The 25,856-nt window shown below is 43.0% G+C and overlaps 1 protein-coding gene across 2 annotated transcripts in view; it reads right to left on the reverse strand.

The window, feature by feature from the left end:
* Nucleotides 1-2,585: 2,585 nt before the first annotated feature.
* Nucleotides 2,586-25,856, reverse strand: part of EI24 (EI24 autophagy associated transmembrane protein) — a 36,854-nt gene continuing 13,583 nt past the window's right edge. Inside the window, exons 2-11 of one of the 2 annotated variants that reach the window (XM_074936899.1) lie at nucleotides 25,354-25,501; nucleotides 22,809-22,954; nucleotides 17,412-17,472; nucleotides 16,381-16,447; nucleotides 13,071-13,195; nucleotides 12,070-12,189; nucleotides 11,510-11,621; nucleotides 8,856-8,967; nucleotides 7,519-7,593; nucleotides 2,586-5,281 (exon numbers count right to left, since the gene is read on the reverse strand). In XM_074936899.1, the coding sequence (XP_074793000.1) occupies nucleotides 5,119-5,281; nucleotides 7,519-7,593; nucleotides 8,856-8,967; nucleotides 11,510-11,621; nucleotides 12,070-12,189; nucleotides 13,071-13,195; nucleotides 16,381-16,447; nucleotides 17,412-17,472; nucleotides 22,809-22,954; nucleotides 25,354-25,395 (1,023 nt within the window). In that variant the 5' untranslated portion in view covers nucleotides 25,396-25,501 and the 3' untranslated portion in view covers nucleotides 2,586-5,118. The remainder of the gene's footprint in view (nucleotides 5,282-7,518; nucleotides 7,594-8,855; nucleotides 8,968-11,509; nucleotides 11,622-12,069; nucleotides 12,190-13,070; nucleotides 13,196-16,380; nucleotides 16,448-17,411; nucleotides 17,473-22,808; nucleotides 22,955-25,353; nucleotides 25,502-25,856) is intronic. The other variant, XM_074936898.1, reaches the window with a different exon arrangement.

The following is a 25,856-nucleotide window of genomic DNA, read 5'->3' on the forward strand; positions in this document are numbered from 1 at the left end:
GCCCCCGCTCACTCCACGCCCCCCCGCTGAGTAGCTGTAACTGGAGCTGTTTCGTCCCCACGGCATTATAGCTCCAGCATCAGCGTAACTGGGGCTTTAACCCACATGCCTGGGTGGGCCAGCTAGCGTGAGCTTCAAGCACCACTAACCTTGAGTTAGAGAATTTTGTGGGTGGGTGGGAGTCAAGCTAAGGTAACATTTGATTTATAACTCAAAGATAATTAGATAACTGCTGTAAGAGACACCCAGAGCTGCATCCTGCATAGAGAGCAGCGTGCAGCATGGTGAATATCCCAGTATCTGCTCTGGCTTCTCTGATTAGCTGCCTGCAGGATCCAGAGCAGCCTAAACTATTGACATCCCATAGGCTCAAGAGCTTTTTTTCCAAATTTGGAGATAGTATAATAAACTAAAGCAGCATCATTGAAGTTACTCACCAGAAAACAATGTGTACTTGATTATCTTTTTTCATTCCCCCCCCGGCCCCCCTTTCTCCTTACATTTTCAACTCATTCTCTCCATCTCCAGGCCATTTTCTTTTCCTTTTTTCTTCTCATGTGTGCTGCTTTGACTTGTTGCAGAGAGACTTTTCTGTCCAGTTGTTACTGTCTACCCCTTGCTTTCTACAATGTTACATTGTCTCTTTCCCCCGACTCTCTCTCCTCACATCTGGGTACACTTCTTCCAAATTGTGGATGCAATCAGTTGGAAAAGAGGGGGAACTCCATTACCTGATGTACTCATTCTGTATCTTTAAATAGATCTGAGTCTGTGGGCTGTGTATTGCCATGGATTAAATACAATTCTAGCAGGTGTAGTGGGACAACACCAAGTGACTATATGCTCACATAGCTCTCTGAGAAGAGGCTGGATTCCTGTGGATTTGCAAATTTCTCAGACTGAAGGGGAATTTTGGTGCGAGACTCCTCTGGAGTGCAGCATCTTCCCATCACATCCCAACGCTGCATCAACACAGAATGATGCAATGACTTTCTGGCAGCCTCAAAGTTACGTTGAGAGACGAGGAGTATCTGAAAGATTATCTCTTCTGTGAATCCCAGGAGATATTATCTCAGCCAAATTCTGCTCATTATACTCCTATAACTCGTCCCATTAACTTCAGTGTGGCTGCCTCTGTGAGCAGGATTTTACCCAGAGCTTTAATCATGCTAAAGGTGACACTGTACTAATTACACAACCATTAGCGACCATCTAGCGGCCACTGCTACCTCCTATTTTATGTGGCGCACACAGCAACGTTCAGCACGCTGCAAAAGGAGGCCACAAAAGGTGAGTTAAGGCCATGGGTAGGGCTTGGAAAAGGGGCAGGAGAGTCTGCCCAAGGACATGGCACAGCAGTGGTGTAACCCCTCACTCCAAGCTACCCACAAACATTTTTATCTACAGATTTTAAATCTCCCATTGGTTACATATGTAAGAGAATTAAATCCTACTTTCCTCACCGTACGTTCCCTTCTCTTTCCCCACCTCATGCACTTTCAGTGGACAGGAGCTATATGGTTGAGCATTTGTTCCACACACGGCTTCTTGAAATGCTTACTCGCTGGGATGGCTTAACTGAATCTCCTCCTTGCATTCTATTTTTGACAGCCTAGGAAACATTCCCACATACTCGCTGTCACAGCAGTGCCCTTGCAAACCCACTGGCACCTCATGTTGTGCTGCTCCCTTCCTCAGCGTTTGTCTTGCTCTGATTGCTATGGGAACAAACAGCAGCTGGGTCCATTGCCTTGTAACTATATGAAGAAACCCACCATCATCTCAGTGAAGGGCTTGGTTCATTCTTTGGAACCTGTGAATTCGCCATTGTTCACCTCTAAATAATGCAGCACTGTGTAGTGTGCTAGACAGAAAGATGGAAGGCCTCCACTGACAGACTAACAAAGGAGAAGCTTCTACTCCCTTTTCCTAGATAGGCGAGACCTGCTGGCGGTCAACAAGGCCACACTAAGAGGAGAAGAATCCTATCCACAGTATTGGGTTTGTAGCCTTTTGGACCTGGTTTGCTTAGGCGGGGAGGGGAAGCCTGGTAATGAGCGTGTTTGCTGAACTCCACTGCATTACTGCTGCCTGCCTCTTGTGCGTGCTGTAGCTCACTGTGGAATTTAGCCTCCTTTGTCAATCAGCAGACCAGAGCTGCAAGCAGCACTGGTCATTTGATGGTGCACAGCTGAATAGGAAACAGCAGGCCGTGTCTGGAACAGAGGTTTTTGTCCAGAAAACTGACAGGCCAAACATGGTTGGAAAGCTATTTCGGGTAGAGGGAGGGAGCTGGCTGGTACACTTGCAAGGAATGCAGCAATACCTCTCTGGCTGTTCTATGTTTCATTAACTCTTAAGCTACTCATGCAGCCCAGACCACAACGAAGAGTATGTTAGAACATGGAGTTTCCCTCAAATGACCCCTGTCACTTTCATAGCCTTCAATCACTATCCAGCTGATGGTGGCCAGACTTCAGCCCAGTACCATTGGCCAGGGAAGTCTTGCTAGCATCCTTCAAGCAAGAAGCATGTTTAAGCATGATAAACTAGAAAAGGTACTAGGTTACATGCCCAGTGTAACTCTCCTCCATACTGTTTATTTCAGTTAAGGCATCATCAATTTATCATGTTAACCCAAGAAGGAAGATTCCCATAGCCATGTTAATCTATATATGTGATATCAAACAATAGAGGTGTATAAGTTTGCATATTGGAGAAAGGCAGTAGCCCATTCAGTTACATTTGGAACCAACTTCCATTCCATTGCCCACTTTTAGCCCCAATCTAACTTTGAATTAGTAAATCAGTTTGATCTGAAAACTGCCACGTTTGCTCAGAAAGCAACAAAGGAAGTTTTTGCAAAATTAGTCAAACTGTTTTTGAGTTGCAGGCCATTAAAGTTATCCTGCTCTGAATGCTGAATTGTCTATCATTTGTCTTCCTCCCTTTGGCTTAAAACAAGCTCATTACTGCCCCTTCAAACTTTCCATGGAGTTAAATCTCCTTGAAAACTCATGCACCTGGTATAGTTAAAGATGTGCACATCTTTGAATTCCTGATAACAACAGTATGGTTGCTTATTAAGTGGGCAATGTCAGATGTAGTGTCCAAAACTATTTCCTTGCTTTGAAATGCCTGATTTGTGTCAATAGGTTAGTATATTGTCATTTAGCAACCTTAAGTGCTGTTAAAGGTTTTGTTTGTACAGTAAGATAAGATTGTATACAATCCCTTTCAAAAATGTTCATTTTCAAAACACTCTCATATGAATCTGCCCCTTCTCTTCCCTGTAGCTTGCTGGAAGAGAGTACGTAACATCCAGAAGTGGCTCTCTCTACTATTACTTTGAGAGTGCTTTGTAGCAAGCCAAGAGAATCATTTACATTATTTAGAGAAGCTTAAGGGAAGTTCAAATTCTATTTCCATTTGCCTCCAGTATCAAGTTGTACTGAACTGTTTCCCAAATCTCCCCCACCACCCTTCCCACATGTAGAGCCTTAAAGTCCCCGGATTGCAATTTAGACTTTAAGAATGACCCATCCACAGTAAAATGCAGTTTTTCCTCTTAACATTAACTTCAGTGCTCAGGCAGAACCCACGGCAATTTTTAAATTTTTGTTCATTTTCGTTTAATATTTCAGTGTGAAAATACTAGAGAAAAGTTTATCTGTAGACCAACCTCAGTTCTGAAAAACCAAGGGCTTCTTGAATTTCACAGATTTTTTTTCTGCCAAACAGAAATTTTACATGCAAGAAGAACACTGTCTAGAACCAGGATTGCTCACCCTCCCTTTGTGTATACAGAGTATATATACACACATACACACAGAGACTTACACACACACACATGAATTCACATATCCTGAGCTGACAAAGCAGTTTCACTGCAGCTACAACCACTTAAGTGTACTTTGGCCAATACCATTCCACCTATGCTGGGACAACAACTGCAGGAGAGAGAGTGTCGCCATGGCGACAGACTTGGAGCCTTTCATGTTAATTGAACAAGCTCTCTCTCTTCCCCAAGACGCACACTACCTACTTTAAGCAGGGCAATGGTGCAGCCCAGGTCTGTATGTTATCCCATGAGTCCAGTAGAAACTGATTGTTCTCCCTTGTGTTGTCTGGATACAGTTTGGAACCTCATAATTTTGAATTTTTTTTTAAATACCGCCAGTATGCATGGTGTCTCCACGGAAAACTGGCAGACACTAATTTTCAAAAGCATCTGATTGCTGAGACAAAAAGATACATTAAAAAAACCTTACAACCCAACTACAGAGTTAAAGTGTTTCAATAAGTTTCCATTTCAGTTCCTGACCTTGTTTATACAATTTCCCTTTGAAATTTCAGGAGCTTTCACCAGCTCCAAACAGGATTTAAAAAAAACCCACCACATTCTGCTGTTTAGGTTAGGAATTTGCTTCATCCTGATGAAAGTTGATGCTCTCCAGTATATATCCTGGATACAGAAAGGTGGCACTTGTCCAGGTCTTGTATTGACGAAAGACCCAAAGTTTGCCAGTTGACAGAAAGAGCTTGACTGAAGCTCATTGGATAGTGGGCTGGGGGAGTCCCCTCTCTGTATAAATTGATCTTGCCCCTAGATCAGCATGATCCAGTTTGTCTTCCAATTCTGCTTTTCAGCACAGCAAGAATTACAAAACCCTGACCTGAGATACAATATACAAAGAACTATGATCATTGAGGAATCCAACCGTTGTGGCGCAATCTACTTTGAAGACTCCCATCAGCTCCACAAAGCTACAGCAAAACATGGATTACAAAACCATTCTTCCTGGGTATGGAGGGAAATGGCACAGGAAAAGAGTATACAAAACAGTACAGGCACAGGTCTGTTACACTCTATAAAACAAGCACAGAGAACCCGGCTTTTTAAAACTCACAAAGGTGTTAAAAATCCAGACTTTTCCGGAGATTTCCATCCACGCTCTCAATGTGACACAAAACCAAGGTCCAAGTGGCGCTTACAATGGTGACTGGTGCGGAAATGCACAAGCTCCTTGGCAGAATGGGTCCTGCCCTTCCCTAGGTCACAGGGGCACATGTAGCAGCCAAGGATGACACACACACACCCACCCCTTTGGTTGTGGTTCAGTGCCTCAAAGCAGCCTTCTGTTTGGCAGGGGATGAGCGAGGAGAGGGCAGTCTATCTACTGAGGAGGAGCTGCTCAGGGTGGACTGAAGGTAAACGGTCTTGTGAAAGAGTCTGTTGCTGAGGAAAACCACCAAGGAGAAGAGACGCAGCTGGAAATGGCTGAAACACAGAACAAATGCTGTGAGCTCCAATCCCAAAGTCTCAATTGGTGTCTCTTGCACACATACGCGAGCACACACACATGAACACATTAATATAATAGTGCAGCAAGAAGCTCCCTTTGTCTGTTTTTATATTTTGCTTAGTATATTCTAGGATAATGAGTGTCTTCACAACACAGCCCTGGTCTACACTAGGACTTTAGGTCGAATTTAGTAGCGTTAAATCGATGTAAACCTGCACCCGTCCACACGATGAAGCCCTTTATTTCGACTTAAAGGGCTCTTAAAATTGATTTCCTTACTCTACCCCTGACAAGTGGATTAGTGCTTAAATCGGCCTTGCCGGGTCGAATTTGGGGTACTGTGGACACAATTCGACGGTATTGGCCTCCGGGAGCTATCCCAGAGTGCTCCATTGTGACTGCTCTGGACAGCACTCTCAACTCAGATGCACGATTGTTTGCCGTTGCTCTGACGCAGGGAGGGGAAACTGACGACATGGCTTACAGGGTTGGCTTACAGGGAGTTAAAATCAACAAAGGGGGTTGCTTTACATCAAGGAGTATTTCAGGCAGGACTTCACGGAGGGTTCCAATAAGAAATGGTGCACCTAAGTTATTGTTCTTATTGGAACAAGGAGGTTAGTCTGGCCTCTGATTGATACATGGCTAGATTTACCTCGCTGCACCTTCTCTGTGAGTGACTGCAGTGTGACCTAGAGGAATGAGTCCCCTAGATGGGGGGTGGAGGAGGGGGTTTGCAAATGAGTACAAAACAAATCTGGTCTATTTCTTGTTTTGATACACTCCATCTATCTTTTACATCTTTGGCTGGCAGCAGACGGTGCAGGACTGCATGCCATCCACATCTCATGGCTGCTCGGCGGAAGATGGTACAATAGGACTGCTAGCCATCCTCATCTCTTGCCTGCCCGGCAGAAGATGATGCAATAGGACTGCTAGCAATCCGTATTGCCTGCCTGCTCACCATAAGATGGTTCAATAGGACTGACTGCAGGACTAAAGAGAATGACCTGATCAAATCACTCCAAATTTAGTCCCTGCGCCCATGTCTGCCCAGGCGCTCCTGATCGACCTCACAGAGGCGACCAGGAGCACCTCAGACACGACAAGGACGGCTACCAGTCCTATTGCACCATCTGCTGCCACAAGGCAATGAGTTGCTGCTCCTGTGTAGCAATGCAGTACCACGTCTGCCAGCACCCAGGAGACATACGGTGACGGTGAGCTGAGCGGGCTCCATGCTTGCGGTGGTATGGCGTCTGCACATGTAACTCAGGAAAAAAGGCGCAAAACGATTGTCTGCCCTTGCTTTCACGGAGGGAGGGAGGGAACGGGGGCCTGACGATATGTACCCAGAACCACCCGCGACAATGTTTTAGCCCCATCAGGCATTGGGATCTCAACCCAGAATTCCAATGGGCAGCGGAGACTGGGGGAACTGTGGGATAGCTACCCACAGTGCAACGCTCCGGAAGTCGACTCTAGCCTCGGTACTGTGGAAGCACTCCGCTGAGTTAATGCACTTAATGCACTTAGAGCATTTTCTGTGGGGACACACACACTCAAATATATAAAACCGATTTCTAAAAAAACGACTTCTATAAATTCGACCTAATTTCGTAGTGTAGACATACACAGATTAGTAGATACACTCTACAGTAATGAAGAGTAAAGTCCTAATGCAGGCACAGTTATCAAAACCCCCTGGAAAATGCAGGATGCCTCCATTCCATCCTTGTATCTACGTAGGGAGGACAAAGCAGACCCAATTATTCCAACCTTGGGGTTAAGTCTGTCTTGAAAAGCTTGAAGTTGCAGATAAGAGCTGAGCTGATGGCTGCCCAGGAATTACAGGGTTTTGGCATACCCGCACTCAGCTCAGGGAGTGTGACATAAGAAGATTTAAAGTTCAGTGCAGGTCTATCAGTAACCGCAGAGAACCTTTCCCTTACCAATAACACACCCTTTTGAAATGTTAACACAATGTCCTCTCTGTTTAATTTCCTCTATTTTAAATTAATCAAGGTGTCCCAACCTTTCATCATTACATGACCAATATCTTCAGAGATGTACAAGGGCATCCCCTGACTTACCAAGCACAGTACTGCTAAAGCCCTGTTTTAGGTCACAGATTCGAGTGTCAGTTCATCCTGCATCTAGCATTATCATGTTAATTAAAATCAACGCCGAGTTTCCTAAGGAAAATACTTACTATGCTTTCCCAGGTGTCTTTGCTTCATTGGCGCTGATGATAAACAGAGGGAAAAGAATGGAGAACAGGCAGCCACTGCAAAGAGAAGAAGGCACATTGAGCAAAAAGCCAATTACTACAGGTTGGTGTCATAATAAGGTTACACAGGAAAATGACCTCCCATGCAATGGAAGCTGATTTCAGGACATCCCTTCACAGGGACTGGAGAAGGATGAAATGAAGCACCTTTAAACACACGGGAAATCAAACAGCCCAACCAAGGGCCACACTGAATTTATATAAATGGAGCAGATGACACCAGTCACAATATTTAATAGGGAAACACATTGTGCAGAGACGACATTTTCCGGCAGCTCACATCAAGAGAGAGTATCACGTAGCTTCCATAGGCTGCATCTGCATATTAAACAGAGATTGCTGTGGGCTTCACGGGACTACTACTGCAACCATCAGCACTTCACCGCAGCTTTAAGTGAGACAATCTCAGTCACATGGAAGACGAGCAAAAGGTGCGGAATCAACAATGTAAATAAAGGACAAGTAACTCCAATAGAATCTGGGCATGCTTAAACCCTTCCATGCGGGATCCACTACAGTGTTCTTTTAAGAGTAAGTATTCAGTGAACTTTCAGAAGAAGAGACAGATACACAGCTTGTCACTGGAATTGGATTTTACCTCCCACATATATGCTGTCTCAGTGTTACCTTAGGCAGGGCTGACAGTTAGAAATGCAGCTCATCACAGAGAAGCTTGTCTGCATCGATAAATCGTGGCCCCTGCTAGCTCTGCTTACTGCTCTACATTTTAAGTATAAGAGAAAACATGCCGCTAATGTTGGCTCCATCTGTAAGAGTATTCCAACCGTATGGGAAAAGGTTACAGCAGAATCAGAGCAGGATGAGAAATCATAAAGCAAACAGCAATGACATCATCTCAGCAAAGAGATGATTTCTGAGCAGTGAGAGGATTTATAAGCTTTTCCCAGCCACTGTGCCTCCAGAATGGTCAATACAGTAAGGCAGGAAGTAGGGGAGATTCTACTATCCAAATATGTTTCCTAGTTGTATGGTAGTTCGGTGGAAGAATCTGCACTACATTTCTGATTTTAATGGAAAAACCTTCCTTATTCCTCAATGTACTTTCCCCTCCAACTACTTATTAGCAGAGCTATTTTCCTATGGTGCTGTGGAAGCAGATATACTCCTCTGATCTGCAGGGGTTGGTGGTATCTTGGAGGGTGGGAATTTTGGGTGGTATTTGGGGGGACATGTTACCTCTGCATTCATCACCCTCAAAGCAAAAACGCCCAGTGCTCCCAATTTACAGTGAAAGTCACCTGATGATGTAAGAAGACTGCATTGCAGTGAGAAAAGCCAGTGGTAAACCAAATCCAAAGTAATAGGGCCAGTTCCTCTCAATGTTCGATAACCGTTGATGCATTTCAATTCCTAATAAAAACACAAGTTAATGTACAGAAATTTAAGGAACTAAGGCAGGAAAGTTTGGGATAAAGAGCATGTGTTGTCACTAAATCTCACATTTCTAGAGTGCCAGGCATCCTGAATGATCCCAAAGTAATTTATAAACTACATAAGGGAGCTGTATTGGCCATTCCATAGTTAAGGTTGCAAACAAGTTTCTATTATAAATTAGATTTTGGCTCTACCCTATAAAATCCACAAACAAAAGAACAACAGCCTCAAAAGTGGTATGTGAAGCCTGAGATGACAGTAGAATTTTTCTATCATGCTTCAATAAAATCTGACAAGGGATCCCTGATTTACAACACCATAGAAACAGAGATGTTCTTCAGAGTGTAAAAACCTAATTGTTTTGCCATTTTTGTAGTAAAAAGCAGAATATAAACTTGGTTTACTGGACCCATTGAGTTGGTAAGACAAAAGGCACAAGACAAATAGCAGTTGATTAAACTCCAAGTTTAGATAACATCAAGACTTCAAAGACTAACCTCAGAAAAGCTGGTCAGCTCAATTAAAATATGGAGGACTATGCTTTTTAAAAAAATATAATAGGTTTCTACCTTCTTCCCCACTGCTTTTTTTAAACTTTCTTGTAACGGTTTTTCCCCTTGATAAAAATCACATCTACCATCATTTAAATGCAGACACATTTAGAATAAATGTGGCACTAATTTATCAGTGGACTGTAAAAATACAGAACACTTACGGAATACAGAATCTAATTTAGATTATGAACTTCCTGTATTTTTATGCCTAAAATGGCCTGCAACATATGGTGTGATACAAAATAACACTATGTTTGGCTGAAACTTCACTAATAGTTGAAGGTAGGTGGCAAAATTAAGTTATTCCAGTTGGGAAAACTGAACTAACACTCCTCTTGTGAAAAGTAACATGGGATCTTTTGTCAGCACAAGTTTTCAAGGCATCTCTCTCTAATCTGAAAGGAAAAAGATACCATCATTTCTTTTTTCTTCTATTACCTTTGCTGGAGAAGGTTAAACAATTAAAACAATTTTACCATAGGTGTGAGAGACAAGTAAATGTCCATGTTCTGGGTTCTGCATGTCTGAATATGTGCATTACAGAGCAAGAGGTGGCTGGGCCTACCTGACATTCATCATCAGGCTCCTTCCCAATCCAGAGCTCTAGCATTATAAATGAATGTTCTCTTTTCTTCTAGTGTTTTTTCTCTAGCTGAATTTAGAATTCAGATTGTTCCAATGATGGTAAGATTGCCTCTTTGGATTTAGTTCCTGGACTTAATTCCATGGAGTGAAAAATATTTGGAGCTGAAAAACCACTACACAAGAGAACCTTGTTTTTCCCTGGAACTAAGAATTCTATGGTACACTGCAAACCAAGTCAGAAAGGGACCAAATCCAAGGCTTTCAAGTGAGAACCACCAGGAGAATTTCAGACTGCATCTGGCCCTCAAACAAATGTTTATTATTCTACTCATCTTCCCTACCCTGCTTCAAACACCATGTGACTATTTCTCATCTCTGCTATAGCCTCAATGAATAGGCAGGCAAGAGATTCAGCACAGCACAACCAGAGCATTCAGTCACAGAAAAACAGAGAAGGGCAGTAAGTCATCTATAGTGGCCCCTTCTCAGCCAGTGTTCAATGGATTGTGAAATGATGTATTCACCCCCCTGGTGTCTGTACTGCTCTGTGTGCTGCACTCACACCTTGATGCCAGAAAGGCGTGGAGTCAAGATCCCTATCAGGATTTGGATTCACACTGCAATGGAGCATGCACCAGAGAAGGATTGGCTGAGATGTCAGAGGTGCCAGACTTCAGATAAGATGCTGAAGTCCCATCTGCCCATCTCTGGTGACTGTTTCAGGTGGAAATGTTCCCACAGCACCTTCTAAAGAAAGTCAGGGATAACATGCCAGTGTTGCAGCCAACATTCCTCTCTCTCAATAGAACAGTCTCTTGGACCACCAGTGGTATGGTTGATCCATTGCCTATGTAGTCCCCCTAACAGCAGGATCTCACTCCCAACTGTGAGGTGCTTTGGGGTGCTGCTCTGTTTTATCCATCTTATTGACGTGTCTCATCTTTGGGCAACACCTCTGCTCCTATACTCAGGCCCATTACTGAGACACTAACATCCAAAAGTGGATAAACAGGCGAGACCATTTATTAGAGTAGTACAAGTGAAAATCATGTCCTAGTCAAATCCCTCTTGTGTAAACAGCACAATAAATTGATCAGCCTAGTAAGGTTTAATGCTCTGAAAAAACAAATTTGCAAATACAGCAGAGATTCATTCTCTAAAGAGAGGCTCATATTCCATACTCTTGAGGTGAGGGAGGAGGAAGGGTGAGAGAGAGAGAGAGATCACTTGGAAACATCCCAAGTTACTTGTCTGGATAAAATGTGTTTGAAACTGGATTGTCCTCCTATCGGGGAGCTTATGCATTTAAAATATTCCCAGTAATGCAGAATGTCCCCAGACACATGCTGTTAGCCTTGGAAGTGAAGGGTAGCACTAACCTTTATTAAACCAGCGGTATTCAAAGCAGTACAAGGAGTAGAGCAGAGACATGTGCAGGAGGCTAACCAACTGGCCAATGATATCAATTGGGAAGAGGCTCACAATCATCCCCTGCAGAGGAAGAGAAGAAATTGATTGAGTTTGCTTTCTGCAGTGGTGGATTTATGTACAGCACAGCAGGGACACAATACTTTTATCTTCACCCTAGAGAGTGATAGGGGAGCACAATTAGAGAGGACCTTGCTTTCTTATAGTTTTAATTTTATTCTCCCGCCCTCCAACAGAACCATCCGAACCCCACCTCCCTTCTAGCAAAGCTCATCCTGTCACTTTGGGAACATCAATCAATTTGACCACAATTTTCTCCATATAACAGTCTCCTGGTCACAGCTCCCCACTCCAGCCAAGAGGCTCTCTCTCTTCCAAGGCGGCCAGTAATGCCAACAGCTGCATTCGAGCAGCAGAATGGTTTGGCATCTCCCCCTCAGCATTTCACAGCTAATATGCACTTGGTTCTCTACTGACCCAGATACAGAACCCAAAAAAGGTCTAATCTCACCTGGATGAGAAACAGTGCTTGCAGTAGGAGGTTAAATAGCATGTCAGCAATGATTTTACTGACACTGGGAAAGGGCTGGGGCTTTCTTCCGGAAACCTCAAATGCCAAATCTGCTATGTCCTGAAAAAGAGAAACATTTCAGGGAAACTAATTTACAAAGACAATTAACACGAGTGACTGCACTACTGATCTGCAGTCAGCATGCAGATTCCATTGAGTACACTTTCAGGATGCAATCTTGTTTTCTTACTGATGCAGTAACAGCTTTAGCTCAGCAGCTTATTAGACACAGTAATAAGGGTTTGCACTTTTCAGTCAAGGTGCTCAGAGTACTTTAGAAACCTGGGTATCATTAACCCCATTGCTACAAATGGAGAAACTGAGGCACAGAGTCCAAAGTCATTCAGTAAGCCAGTGGCAGAGCTGAGACTAGAACTCAGGTCTCACGACTCCCAGGCCCTTTCTCTAATCACATCACCATGCTGTCTCCATTGCGTATTTTCCAAACATATTGCCAATCACATAACAGTGATGATTTCTCCCAAAAAGCAGCAAGCCATCTCTCCATCCTCATGAAACACAGTGCACATATTCCACAGTGAACCTGCCAACACACTCAACACATCTGGAACAATAACCTTTATGTAGAAATGTTCCTTTTATGGCATTATACAGAACAGAGCACATGGCCATCCACATGTTGTCCAAATAAGGGCCACACCTAATAGCTTGTTTGACCCAGAAGGCCTTATGAAATAAAGCAGGTTACGGCTCATTTACAGAGGTGCCAGTCTGTGGAGACTACTTGTTCCAGTATGCAATGTTCCATCTCAGTCTGACTGGTCACCATCGATACAAAAAATAAAGGAGGCTGTGGGTTGTACTCTTGCTCTATGGTCTTAACTGACCCACCCGTAACACAGCATATGCTATGTCACTTGTTTAATGTGAACTCCTGCTCCCATAGCTACTGAGGGCTGTTCCGCATCCTCCTCACCTACCTGAAACCAGATGGCATTGACGACTTTACTGAGCACAAAGAGAGGAAGGACCCAAAGGGCACCGAAAATAGAGGTGAGGATAAATTCCAGCCAGGACCAGACATCACCATGTAGTGAGGGGTCACCTTCAAAATAAGAATAACAGTCCCTATCAGCAACATGCACATGGGATTCTCTTCATTTCAGACTGCACGACCTACAGTTACAATGGAGAAATAGCTAACAGCAGCCTCCTTTGTACAGATGTGATAGTCTGGTCCTACTACAAAAAGGGAAATAGATAAAACCAGGAAGGGCCATTTCCTACTTCCCTTCTTTACAGACCCATTTTCATGCACCTGCTCTTTATTTACTTCTAATAATATCCTAGCTGCAGTACTTCTATAGGGAACCAGTGGTTAATCCTATGGGAACATTTGCTTTGGGACTGCCAAAAAGCATCCTGCTGGTTCAAAAACAATGGCTTTCAATTTCTTGTGGTATAAGCAGGAACATAGTTTCCTCTTCCATCATTAGGAATAAGGTTTCCGGGTTTGACATTTATTTGCTGAAAATGTGTATGGATGGGAAGAGAAAGCATTCTGCAACTAACATGTCATGCCGCAGACACATGGGAAGACAGACAGCTCTCGCCTATACTCAAATACTGTTTTGAACAGATGTTATCAAAGCTGTGTGTTTTGATTCTCAGGAGATGTGAGGCCCAGAACACCCAGGAAAAAAATGGGGTTCTCCTTTGTTTTGATGGATAACTCTGTAAGAGGTTTCTAATACTTGTAGCGAGATTCCCTGACCTATCTGCTCCTCAAGTGCTCACTCTAATCAGCATTCTGGTCCCTGCTCTGCCTGAACACTCAGAGTGGGAAAAGGGAAAAAGAAGCAACAATTACAGCATGCACATCATGAGCAGACCAGACATCTGAACAGTGGGGAAAGCTGACCCAGCAACAGGAAGAAAGGGACAGAGATGAGAGTAAAAGGACAGAATGGAGTAAGGCAAAAGGGTAGAGTGTGTCAGCAAGAGGGAAAGGAGGTGGACAAAGATGTGGGGGGAGGCAAGAGAGAAGAGGGTAGGAGACAAAGAAAAAGAGAAACAGTGTTAAACAAAACAGAACTAGAGGATGGGAGACACAGACAGGTCAGGAGACATAGGGTAAGGGTAAGACATTTGCCTGTTTAGGTACTTATATGGCGTCCATCACTGTAGTGCTAGAGGACCTCCCAAAAATTAAACAGTCAATATCACTGACTGTATCTCCCTTTCTTCCCAAAAAGTTCTTTGTTTAGATAGTTGGAGCTTTGCTGTATGTGTTTGTGTTATGGGAGAAGAACTTACTCAGGGACAAAGCAACCGAAGATCAGTTTTTCCTGAATTTTCAGTGTTCTCCAAGCCCAAAAACGCTTGGCAGCCCTACTTCTAGCTTGCCTCACGTCAGCACTTATTGGGCATGCCTGTGGCTGTCCTGGATCTATGCTGAAGCTTCATATGACAGAAAACTGGAACAATGTGACTGTATCACATTGCTAACAAACAGACTTCCACTGACACTAAGAGGCAGACCCCAACTCCTCCTGGCATTCGCCCCCAGAGTTCAATACATGTTACTATTCCCATGCACTGAGTTTTAACATGTTGGATTTTACATTTGCTTTCAGTATTAATGCTTAATTTCAATGGTTTTAAGAAGAATATGAGGACCATGAAAATGAGTGGAGACTTTTCCTGTCAGTGTGACTAGTAATGCATAGCATTTGCAATCCATGCCACTTAACTTAAAAAGCACTTTACAACATTTAAATTAGGACTCTTCCAAAATATAAAATGAATTGTCTGGGATAAGAAGTGTTAACAGCTTTAGACTTTACTGGCTGGTCAGAGAATACACCAATTAAAAAACAACTCATCCCATGTCTAATGGTAACTTTCTATGTTACATATTGTGAACTCTATGAGAAGCTACACCCCCAATAAAGAGGAGGATGTACAGCTTGTGAGAAATTCACTCTGAACAGTATTTAAATGAAAGTAATTATAAACAGCAGCAGGATTCCCACATGGAGAAACAATAACTGGGAAACTGGGAATGGACGACAGGGGATGGATTGCTGGATCGCTGGATCATTCCCTGTTCCGTTCATTCCCTCTGGGGCACCGGCACTGGCCACTGTCAGAAGACAGGATACTGAGCTAGATGGACCTTTGGTCTGACCCAGTTTGGAAGTTCTTATGTAACTAGCTTAATACTAAAACACAGCATTCCAAAAAAAGGTCTTCCCCGCTTCCCCGTCTGTTAGCAGAATTGCCCATCAATCTTTCTATCTGATACAAGCCATGCTAATCAAGTCACTGGAACATTGTTTAACTTTGTCCAAGTGTGCTTTTTAAGGCTTACGTGTCAGTTTTCACAACAGAAAAACAAGAAAAAGAAAATCTGGCTGAGATTTTCAAAGAAGCTTAAGGAATGTGGATGTCCAATTCTCATTAATTTTAATGGGACCTGAGCATCCAAATCCCATAGATAGTTTTAAAAATTTTGATCTGAGTCAGTTCACTAAAGAGGATATGGCAGCATTAATGCATGAAAAACACAGGAAGAGGAGGGCACAGCCCACACTGAGTGGGTCAAATCCTGAGTTGTACCGAGTCCTCACATCCCTCACTCAAGTCAGTGGGAGCTGTGATGCTCAGCATCTCTAAGGACAGAGGTGGCAACCTGTGGCCCCAGAGCCACATGCAGCTCTTCAGAAGTTAATATGCAGCTCCTTGTACAGGCATCGACTCTGGGGCTGGAACTACAGGTGCCAACTTTCCAATATCCCGGGAGCGGGGTGCTCACTGCTCAACCCCTGGCTCTGCCACAAGCCCTGCCCCCACTCCACCCCTTCCCACACCCTCCCCTGAGCCTGCCGTGCCCTTGCTCCCCCCCTCCAACCCCCAGAGCCTCCTGCATGCCACGGAACAGCTGATGGGGAGGGAAGGGGAGGCTCTGATCGGCAGGTCTGCTGGTGGGTGGGAGGTGCTGGGAGCAGGGGGGAGCTAATGGGGGCTGCTGACGTATTACTGCGGCTCTTTGGCAATGTACATTGGTAAATTCTGGCTCCTTCTCAGGCTCAGCGTGGCCACCCCATCTAAGGATTTTGCTCTCAGTTAAAGACTTGAGAGAGAGAAATAACTCAAGGATGGAGAGGCAGGATGTAGGGGCACTTGGCAGTAGTGTCGCCTTAGTCTTCTACATAGATGCTGATAATTATTTACCCTGAGGACAGCTGATGTCCTAGCACCCTTTACAGAAACAAATTATGTACTTACCAATTATCTGTGCTGTGACTGACTGAAGTACAGGTATAAATACTCGGTAAAACAAGAGGAGACTAAGCTAAAGGAAAAAGGAAACAAGGAAACCATAAAAGTGGTTTTGTTAATGACACTTAAATGTTCACTTCTATTACTCTTATCTCTATCCATCAACCCAATCTGCAATCACTCCAGAGACTCTCAACTGCCTCCACGTGTCCATCTCCTGCAGGAACCCTACTAAAAGTACCATCTTGTCTGACTGCACTGCCATTGCCACGCTGAATGGCTTTGGCAAACTGAGAGGCTGTTTCATATTTGGCACCTAAACACCTCTGCATCAGATGGGGCAATAACTTTCATCTACAGTGACAAAGATCCATAAACACTGATTTAAAGTGATATTTCATGTAGACATTGTGCATTCTCTACTAATAGCAAAATGTTTGCCTACCATCTATTAAACATTAAACACTATGATCCATCAATGCAGAGCGCTGAAAGATCGCTCCTCTACTTAAATACAACCAAAATATATAATTGAACTGTTTCCTTTCAACATTTCCATGTTGGTTCCTCACCCATCAGGACAAAGTCTAATGGAAGAGGAAAAGAGACAAGTGATTTATTAGGCTGCAAAACGCCTATTACAATCATGAATAAACCCTATCAAACTCATTAACACCTATTGGAAAGCTGACCTGAGTAAATGTACTATTCGATTCAGTGGAGCAGCACTACAGATTTCATTTGATCAGCAGGCGAACAAGCAGCATTAGGAACTTGAGAAACAGACTCCAGATTAATATAATGGTCTGCTTAGGGAATACAGTAGCTCAATTATATATTTTAAGGAGGGTCCCCCTTTATATAAAACATCAAAACTTAGAAACTTACTGGTTTCTCTCAATTCATAATGCCTTCCATCTTAGCCGGGCAGCCAACCTGACAGATCACCTTTGAAACCATAAAAGCACTGAAGCAGTGCACTGGTTTAAACTGGTGCTTCAATTTTTAAGTTAGGAAATAAAAAAAATTACACTTACCCAGAATACGCCTCCATTCCATGCACAACATTGAAAAATCCGGCTTACTATCCGAGGTTCACTGGAGAGCAATAATACACATGCATGAGAGACTGTATCACTGTAGCTACTTCTCTTCAAAGCAAATTATCCCCAGCATCCTGGGTCACTGAGAACCACGTTTATACAATAACTTAAAGAAGAAATGTGCTGGGTGCCTTCAAAATATCTAGAATAATAAATTCTATTACTAGAATTAAGTTGGTAAATCAGCAGCACTGTAATGCTCCAACAATTCACCACACAAACTCATGACATATGCTCACTGCAACACACAAGTTAATTTTTCAACGCTTATAGAAAACTAATGCTGTTGTATCAGAAAGTCCATTTCAACATAGTGTTAATTCCCAGCAGAAACTATTTTAAAATGGAATTAAAATTGAGATTATATATCAGTAATTTAGAGTAAAAGACTTTACAAGGATGTTGTTGTTATTCCAAAAACAAGCATTAGAAATCCAGGAAATTCAAAGTTAAAGGTTCAATTCAAAAATCCAAACATGTTAAGGCATGGAAATGCACAGTTAAAACATCCATGCAGTGACTATTCAATTATGATTAGTGCATAACTGTATCTGCAGTCTCTCCACTGTAATAAGAGTACATGGCCTTCATCCATTAGTGCCTCTCCAAAGTTCTTCCATCTGACCTCAGAGATTCCTAGGAGATGCCAGGTGTATTGTTCCATTTCATACACGAGTTCTTTCAACCTCCTTATTTGTCTCAATGTCCTAACATTCCACGTGACTATGGTGATGTTATCTCTTCCACGGATCCTCTTTGTTGGGGTTACACCAATAGTATACTTGTCACGTCCGCCCTGGTGGGAGACGGATGGCATGGTCATCATTAACCTGGGCTGCGACCAATCCGATATGGACAAGGTTGACTTGCTCATCATATGGTATGTCTTGGGCAAATTTCTAACTTGGCGGAGCCCATCCCTCTCCAGGCAGCCCCCTTTTAGTCGCCTCTTACGACATGCAGGAGGAGCAGTGGGCCTATTCTGTCCCCAGACCCACAGGGGAAAGTGGAGAGGACAAACATGTCAACGGCGTAGGATTTATTGTGCAAAAAGGTATCAAGAATTCAGGATTTGGAGGCCGCCCAATATCCAGCTGGCTTATTTCCATCCATCTAAGGCAGTACCGTTCAGTATCACAGTGGTACAAGTCTACGCCCCCACAACAGACTATGACAATGAGCAAATTGAAGTTTTTTACAATCAGCGCCAAGACATCTGTAAGGTACACAAGAAAAATATCCTGATTGTACAGGGAGATTGGAATGCTAAAGTGGGTACTGGCGCACAGGCAGATTGGCGAGATTACTGTGGCCCTTTCTGTGATGCAGTAACCAATGAGAGAGGACTGAGACTCTTGGAGTCTGCCAGCTATAACAATCTGGTTCTTGCAAATACATTAGGAGCACATAAAGCATCCAGACGATCAATGTGGCATGCACCTAATGGTCTACCTCACAGTCAGATCGACTACATCATGATGCAAAACCGATTTCGTTCTGGGATCAACAGAGCTAAAACAAGGAGCATCCCCTGTGTGGATATTGGAAGTGATCACGACCTTGTGATGCTATGCTTTTGGCTGTGGCTAAGGAAAAATCATCAGGCCAAAGCTCACTAGAATCAAGTTTGACTTAGAAAGACTTGGAGTCCGAAGCATTGCAGAGTCATTCCAAGCAATGACTGGCGGAAAATTTGCCCCGCTGCTTGCTCTAGAGGAAGACGTAGAAACATCATTTCAATACTGTAATGAATGATACTGCAATGGACATCCTTGGGAAACACCACAAGAAGACAAAACCTTGGGTCACAAATGAAATACTAGAATGTGTGACATTGGAAGAGAGCTCAAGAGAGACAAGAACAGCACTGAGGGAGCTGATAAATACAGAACGATTGACAGAAAGATCAAGAAAGGAATGAAGGTGACCAAGGAGATACAGATAGAAAAACAATGCTCTAAAATATAATAAAAATAGCAAACGAGCCTTCCAGGTTGTAAAAGATCTGAAGAAGGAAAGATGGACCAAAGCTAACGTAATTCAAGACAAAGAAGGGAACAGTCTTACAGAAGAAAGGGACATCATCAATAGGTGCATAAACTACTGCTCTGATCTATACAACCACCAGACAAATGGAGATCCTTGTGTCCTAGACAGCCCAGATTCAACAGAGGAGGATGTCTTTCCAATACTGCATGAAGAAGTGGAGACAGCTGTGAAATCACTCAAGAGCAGAAAGGCTACAGGTATTGATAACATCCCAGCCGAACTGATGAAATTTGGAGGAGAAATAGTAATAGATGTACTCACCAAGATCTGCAACAAGATCTGGCAGAATGGTGAGTGGCACTCACCAAGATCTGCAACAAGATCTGGCAGAATGGTGAGCGGCCCTCCACGTGAACACAGTCACTACTCATCACTCTGCCAAAAAAGGCAACCTGCAAGCTGTGTCAAAATTACCAGACCATAAGCTTAATTGGCCATCCCAGCAAAGTGATGCTGAAAGTCATATTGAACAGATTGAAGCCACAAGCGGAGAATATCATCGCTGAAGAATGTGCTGGAAGAAGTACCACAAAACAGATTTTCAACCTTCGTGTTCTGTGTGAGAAGTACTTACAACACCAGCAGGACGTCTACCACGTCTTTGTTGACTTCAAGAAGGCGTTTGACAGAGTATGGCACAAAGCTCTCTGGGCAACCACGAAGAAGTACAATGTTGGTCGTAAGCTTATTCTTACCATTAAACAACTGTATGCCAAGACCAGCAGTGCAGTTCTTGTCAATGGCACAATAGGAGAGTGGTTTCGCACCACAGTTGGAGTCCAGCAAGGCTGCCTTCTTTCGCCCACACTGTTCAACATCTACTTGGAGTGCATAATGACTCATGCCCTAGAAGATCACATATGCATAGTCAGCACTGGGGGGGGGGGGGGGGGGGAAACAATCTCAAACCTTCGGTTCGCTGATGACATTGACGGCCTGGCAGGTAGCAAAGATGAACTTGCCAACCTTGTGAAATGACTGGATGAAACCTCCGCAAAATACGGCACGGAAATCAGTGCAGAGAAAACCAAACTGATGACAAATGGGATCAGATCACATATCACTGTCAGCGGACAAGAGCTCGAGACAGTGAAACAGCTCAACTATTTGGGGGCAATCATCACTGATGAAGGATTAAAGGCAGAAATTCTGGCAAGAACTGTGCAAACAACAGCAACGGTGGCAAAGCTAAAGCCTATTTGGTGGAACAAGAACATTTCCCTGGAATCCAAACTGAAACGGCTGCACGCGCTAGTCATCTCCATTTTTCTGTGTGCGAGGCATGGACCCTTACGGCAGAACTTGAACGGAAAGTACAGGTAGTAGAGATAAGATACTTTAATAAAAATCCAGGGCATCTCCTACTTTGACCACGTCACTAACGAAGAGGTCCGCAACATCATCACCCAATGCTCTGGGTCATATGAAGACCTCCGGACGACCAAGAAGAAGCACAAGCTGAAGTGGTACAGCAATGTAACAAGATCATCTGGCCTATCCCAGATCATCCTCCAAGGGACAGTACGGGGAACAGAAGAAGAGGTAGACAGAAGAAGAGATGGATTGACGACATAAAAGAGCAGACAGGAATGGGCTTCGCGGAGACTCAAGCACTGACACACAATCGTCAGGGGTGGAGACAATTGGTTGATTGTTTATCAATGATGGTGCCCCAATGACCAGTGCGGTTATAGGAGTGATGATGATGTATCTGCAGTCCCAGGTTACATTAAACTGATTTTTAAAGACGCGTTCAATATTTAAAACTTTGACTAGATGACCCTTGCAGTCCCTTCTAACCCTATAGCTCTGAGTCTATGCTATCACCACAGAGCAGAGTTAAGGTTCTTTGGGTGCTCTATGTTCTCTGGGGCCATCCTCTTCCCTTCTCTCTCTTTGGGATATCTGGAAGGCAGTGGCCTTTTTGAAAGAGGGCAGTTCTATGGGAACCTCTGTAGAACTTTATTCATCAGTCTCTGCTGTAGAAAGTTTATTATGAAGAATAATAGTAAAATATGACCATTTATCCTAAAATAATTATTCAGATGCAGCTAATCCATGAGATTTCAGTTCATTAACTGTCTGGAAAGTCTGAAGAGTTGCCTTATTTGATAACTAAAATCATTCAGGGCAACAACAACAAAAAGACAGGCATATGGTGCTATTTCTTAAAAGACTGACTTTTTATAAAGTAAAAATTAACGCAAATTAACTGATTTAACCAAGAGGTTGAATCCATGCCTTAGGTACAAAAATAAACCTAACCCTCACCAGAGAAGCCAGAACAAATGCTACCGTAATCTGGAGACTAGACACCCCAGGTAGAAATCCTGTTTTGGTCACAAGTGGCAATAAATTTGAGGATCTCTTCCTAGTCCTTACTGGATGTTTTTTCCACATCACTGAAGAACACGGTATGACTGTGAAACAACAGTTGTTTTGGATGCCCAGGACAGGACTAAGAGAGCCCTGCAAATTTCTGAAGTGTGATGGCAGAACTGTATGTGGAAAGCTTACTCCCAAATCCCACAACTGCCAGCACTGCATACAATGTCTCTTCTGTAAGACAGTCACAGAATACAGGCACTGGATCAGACTAATTACCCACCAGGTCAGTGTCCTTTCTCCAGCAGTGGCCAGTACCAGATGCTTCAGAGGGATATGTAAAAATCCGTGTTCTGAGTTGGCTTATGTCTTGATGCATGAGGGTTTATAACTCTATTTTTTAGTCCTCTCCCATTAACCATATAAAATTTTTGAATCTTTCTAAGCTCTTGGCCTGAATGATATCTCGTGGAAGTCACTGCCACAGGTGCCTTATGTAAAAAGTGTATCCATTTTACGTTTGTTACCTTTCTGTTTCAATGACAGTTGGCTCATGAATCCAGTTTTAATTGCAAAGTATTTCAGAGAGATTCTGACCTTCAGTCAGTAGGTTCCTACTATTGAGGGGCATATTTTCATCCCAATGCATGGAGGGGTAAGCATGGAAATCCTCACATGTGCAGAGGGAAATAGCAGTCTAAATGTCAAATCTCCACTCACCTCAAATTCCCTATCTGGACTACTCTGAAATATTATATATGTGAACAAATGTTCTTGCAGATTATTCCCAATTCAGTGTGACTTTCTGTTTTCCCAGTTATTTAGGACCTCCATAGTCCTAGTCAGAACCATTGTGCTTACAAACAATTCTCTGCCTTCCCTGTCCTCAGGAGATGGTAGATTGAGAAGGCACAAACAAATTTGTTAAGTCTTTAACACTTAAGCTCCTTTACTCACTTCTCCAGCTTCCTCTCCTCACTCTGAGCTCTCCGCTGGGCAAGCACACTGCTTGCTCTCCTTTTTCTCTGCTCTTCTCTTTTCTGTTGAATCCGGGCATCCAGCTTGGAGATTGTGCAGATCCCCCAGATGGAGTCCTTAATTCCCTACAGACACAAGGAAACAGGACACCTGAACCCAACATACTTTGGGCAGTCAAAGTAAAAGTTATAAAGGACACTGTCAATAGAAAAATCATCTTCATAAAAATTACATATATTATCTGCAATCCCCTATATTATAGAAATGGAAAGAATTTTACAAATCTCTTCATTATGATCATTGCGTCAGTTTACTTTTGCACACTTCAGTCAGCTAGGGACAGTAAAAACCAGCCTGGGCAGTTTCACTTTCTGGTGCATGCACTGGCCTAAACTTCTATCTTTGGGCTACAACCTGTGCAGAGGAAGGTACGAATTATAAAACAGTTTTCCTTGCATTTGTTTTTAATTTTATGTCAACATTTCTATTAATATTGGCCTTTCAGCAAAAAATTTTTAAATAAGACCTACATTTCAGGGGTACTAAATTGTGCAGTGGTTTCCCTTTCAATGAAAATCTCAGTTTAGGTGGGTCTGAGAGGCTTACATATAAAACTGCAGGTGTGCATGGCATTTTAAAAGACAAGGTCCCAGCCTCAAGGAGCTCACAGTCTAGTGTAGACAGATAATTAATGACGATAACAGTAGCGGGATAACTGTCACAGTAGCGGGATAACAAAACAAGGAAGTGGGGGAAATGCTCCCGGGACAACAGTTTTGGCACATGCTAAAAATAAAGGCTATGTTGCTCTATTTTTTTATGTCATCTTGGCCATGCTCAGAAGCGGCAACAGAGAGCACCTGTGGCGAGATCAATGGCAGAAGGAGACACAAAAGTCATGAGCTTCTGAGGTGGAATTCCAAGGAGAATAGCGAGGCTGTTAGGAGTAGCCAAGAAGGGAGAGGTTGTTCTCTTTGGGACAGTTTGGCCATGTGTCCTGTGTTCCCTCAGCTCCCATCATTCCCTCAGACCACAATTTGGATGAAAGCCAGCAACAGTACTCAGTCAGGAGGAGAAGCCAACACTGTTAATTGTAGTCAAGGTTCAGTTCAATACATTACACCAACTATTTTCAGTGGCCCAGTGACCTAAATCACACACATTTTAGGCATCTCTAAAAGGGACAGTAGAAAGTAATTAGTCTTTTTTTTTTTTTTTAAGGTGTCATTTCTTGTTGACTTCCCATTATTTATAGCCCCTCTCTCAGAAGCCCGAGAATCATTTCTTTCCTTGTCTGTTTTCTCCTATCTGGCAAAAAGTGCTTTTTCTCCTGCCACTTTGTGTATAAAGCGGGAATTAATCCAGTAGGGTTTCTTTACTGCCTTGTTTTGTAACACAAGCTGATAAGCGAGATTGTCGCAGACATTTGAGGCGTAGTTATTAGTTTCTTAATGCTGTCCTATCAATAGAAGTATCAATCCACAAGATAGTGTTTCAAGGATCTCCCAAGAACTGGTTCACTTTATTTGTAATTTCTCACCAAGAGTGGGGAGTTATTAGTATAATTTATGATATATCTTTACACAAGTTATCTATTATCTTGTTAGCTTTTTTAATCCATGGAGGCAGAAAATATAATTACACACACATTTAGGATATGCAAGGCATTTCTGGTCAAACGTAAATCAAAATTTGGTGTTTACACTATTTGATCGTGTCCTCGGGTTACAAAACCAAGGCAGTTTGCTCTTCCTGGTTGCAAAGAAACATCAGCTCCATGTTGCCCAAACCCAAATCCTGTGTTAAACCCACAAAGGGCTCCAGAAAGCACTTAAGATATTTCCAACTTTTTTTTTAAAAACGAGTGGGGGAAGCAACATCTTCTTAACTAGGTCGGAGTTAGCCTTTCACCTGTGGGCCATCTGTTGCAGCACCATCCAAATCAGCTGTGATCAGTCAAGCATTCCCATCACAAAAAATACATAATTGATCCCTTTGATGGCAGAGTGATTAAGGCTCAATTCTGCAGGGCGCTCTGCAGCACACAGAGATGTTTGGAGGTGCAGTGGAGGCTCAACGTTTGTCCAGACCATGCTCAGCCGTGTGAGTCTGTAGTGGTATCATGCTGAACAAGAGTAGCTCCCTCTTATTTCCACACACACAAGAGCAAAAGAATGTCACTGAGTGGAGCTGGAGGGAGATTAGAATCCTGCTATTTGTGTGTGATCCCACACATATAAATTAGGTACACAACCACTATTCTGCTCCACATTTTTTTTAAAAAGGTAACCAGGAGTGAAACTTGAGGTTACTCCTGGAGAGGATATATTCTTAGTCCACCATTGGATACATGGAAAGGGAGGCACCAAGCGTTAAAGAACAGGATATAATCTGAATATTCAAGACCTATAATATTGATTGGTCTCTAAGTCTATTTTGCCGATAAACTCACTATGCCACTTATGCAAGGGGAAAAAAAAGATCCTGAAGAGATTCTGGGCTCAATACAAATTGAGAGACTTACCCTGACGAGATCATGAAGGAAGGTTTTCACACTGTCTGCCATCTCTACTCCAGCATCACCTCTGATTCCAAAACTATCAACTACAGGGAGAAGGGAAGAGAAGAGCCCAAACCTCTGTCATCATGCAGAGATGGGAAACTGATGGAGCCTGGCAGAGAGAAAAGGAAACATTACCATGGTAGATGTAAACAAAGAATTCCTGGTTTACGCACTGGTGTGTGTAATGGAATTGTACGTTTAATAGCATCTCAACCATTTTAAACAGAAGGCAGTATTTGTCCAGGCTACATAAATAATTTAACACTTACTATTATATTAATGTGCAGCATTTCTGAAGAAAAGGCATGACAATTGGAAAACACATCAATAACCAAAGGTTTGAAAGTTGTAAAATTCAGACTTTTGAACTAATGAAATAAAGTTTTACATTAACTCCAGTCTTCATTGTTGCAACCCGTATCTAGGAATGAAGCCATATATCCTGAAAAAGTTCCTGCTAGTAC

The sequence above is a fragment of the Natator depressus genome, chromosome 22 (genome assembly GCF_965152275.1).
Source record: "Natator depressus isolate rNatDep1 chromosome 22, rNatDep2.hap1, whole genome shotgun sequence".
Lineage (NCBI taxonomy): Eukaryota > Metazoa > Chordata > Testudines > Cheloniidae > Natator > Natator depressus.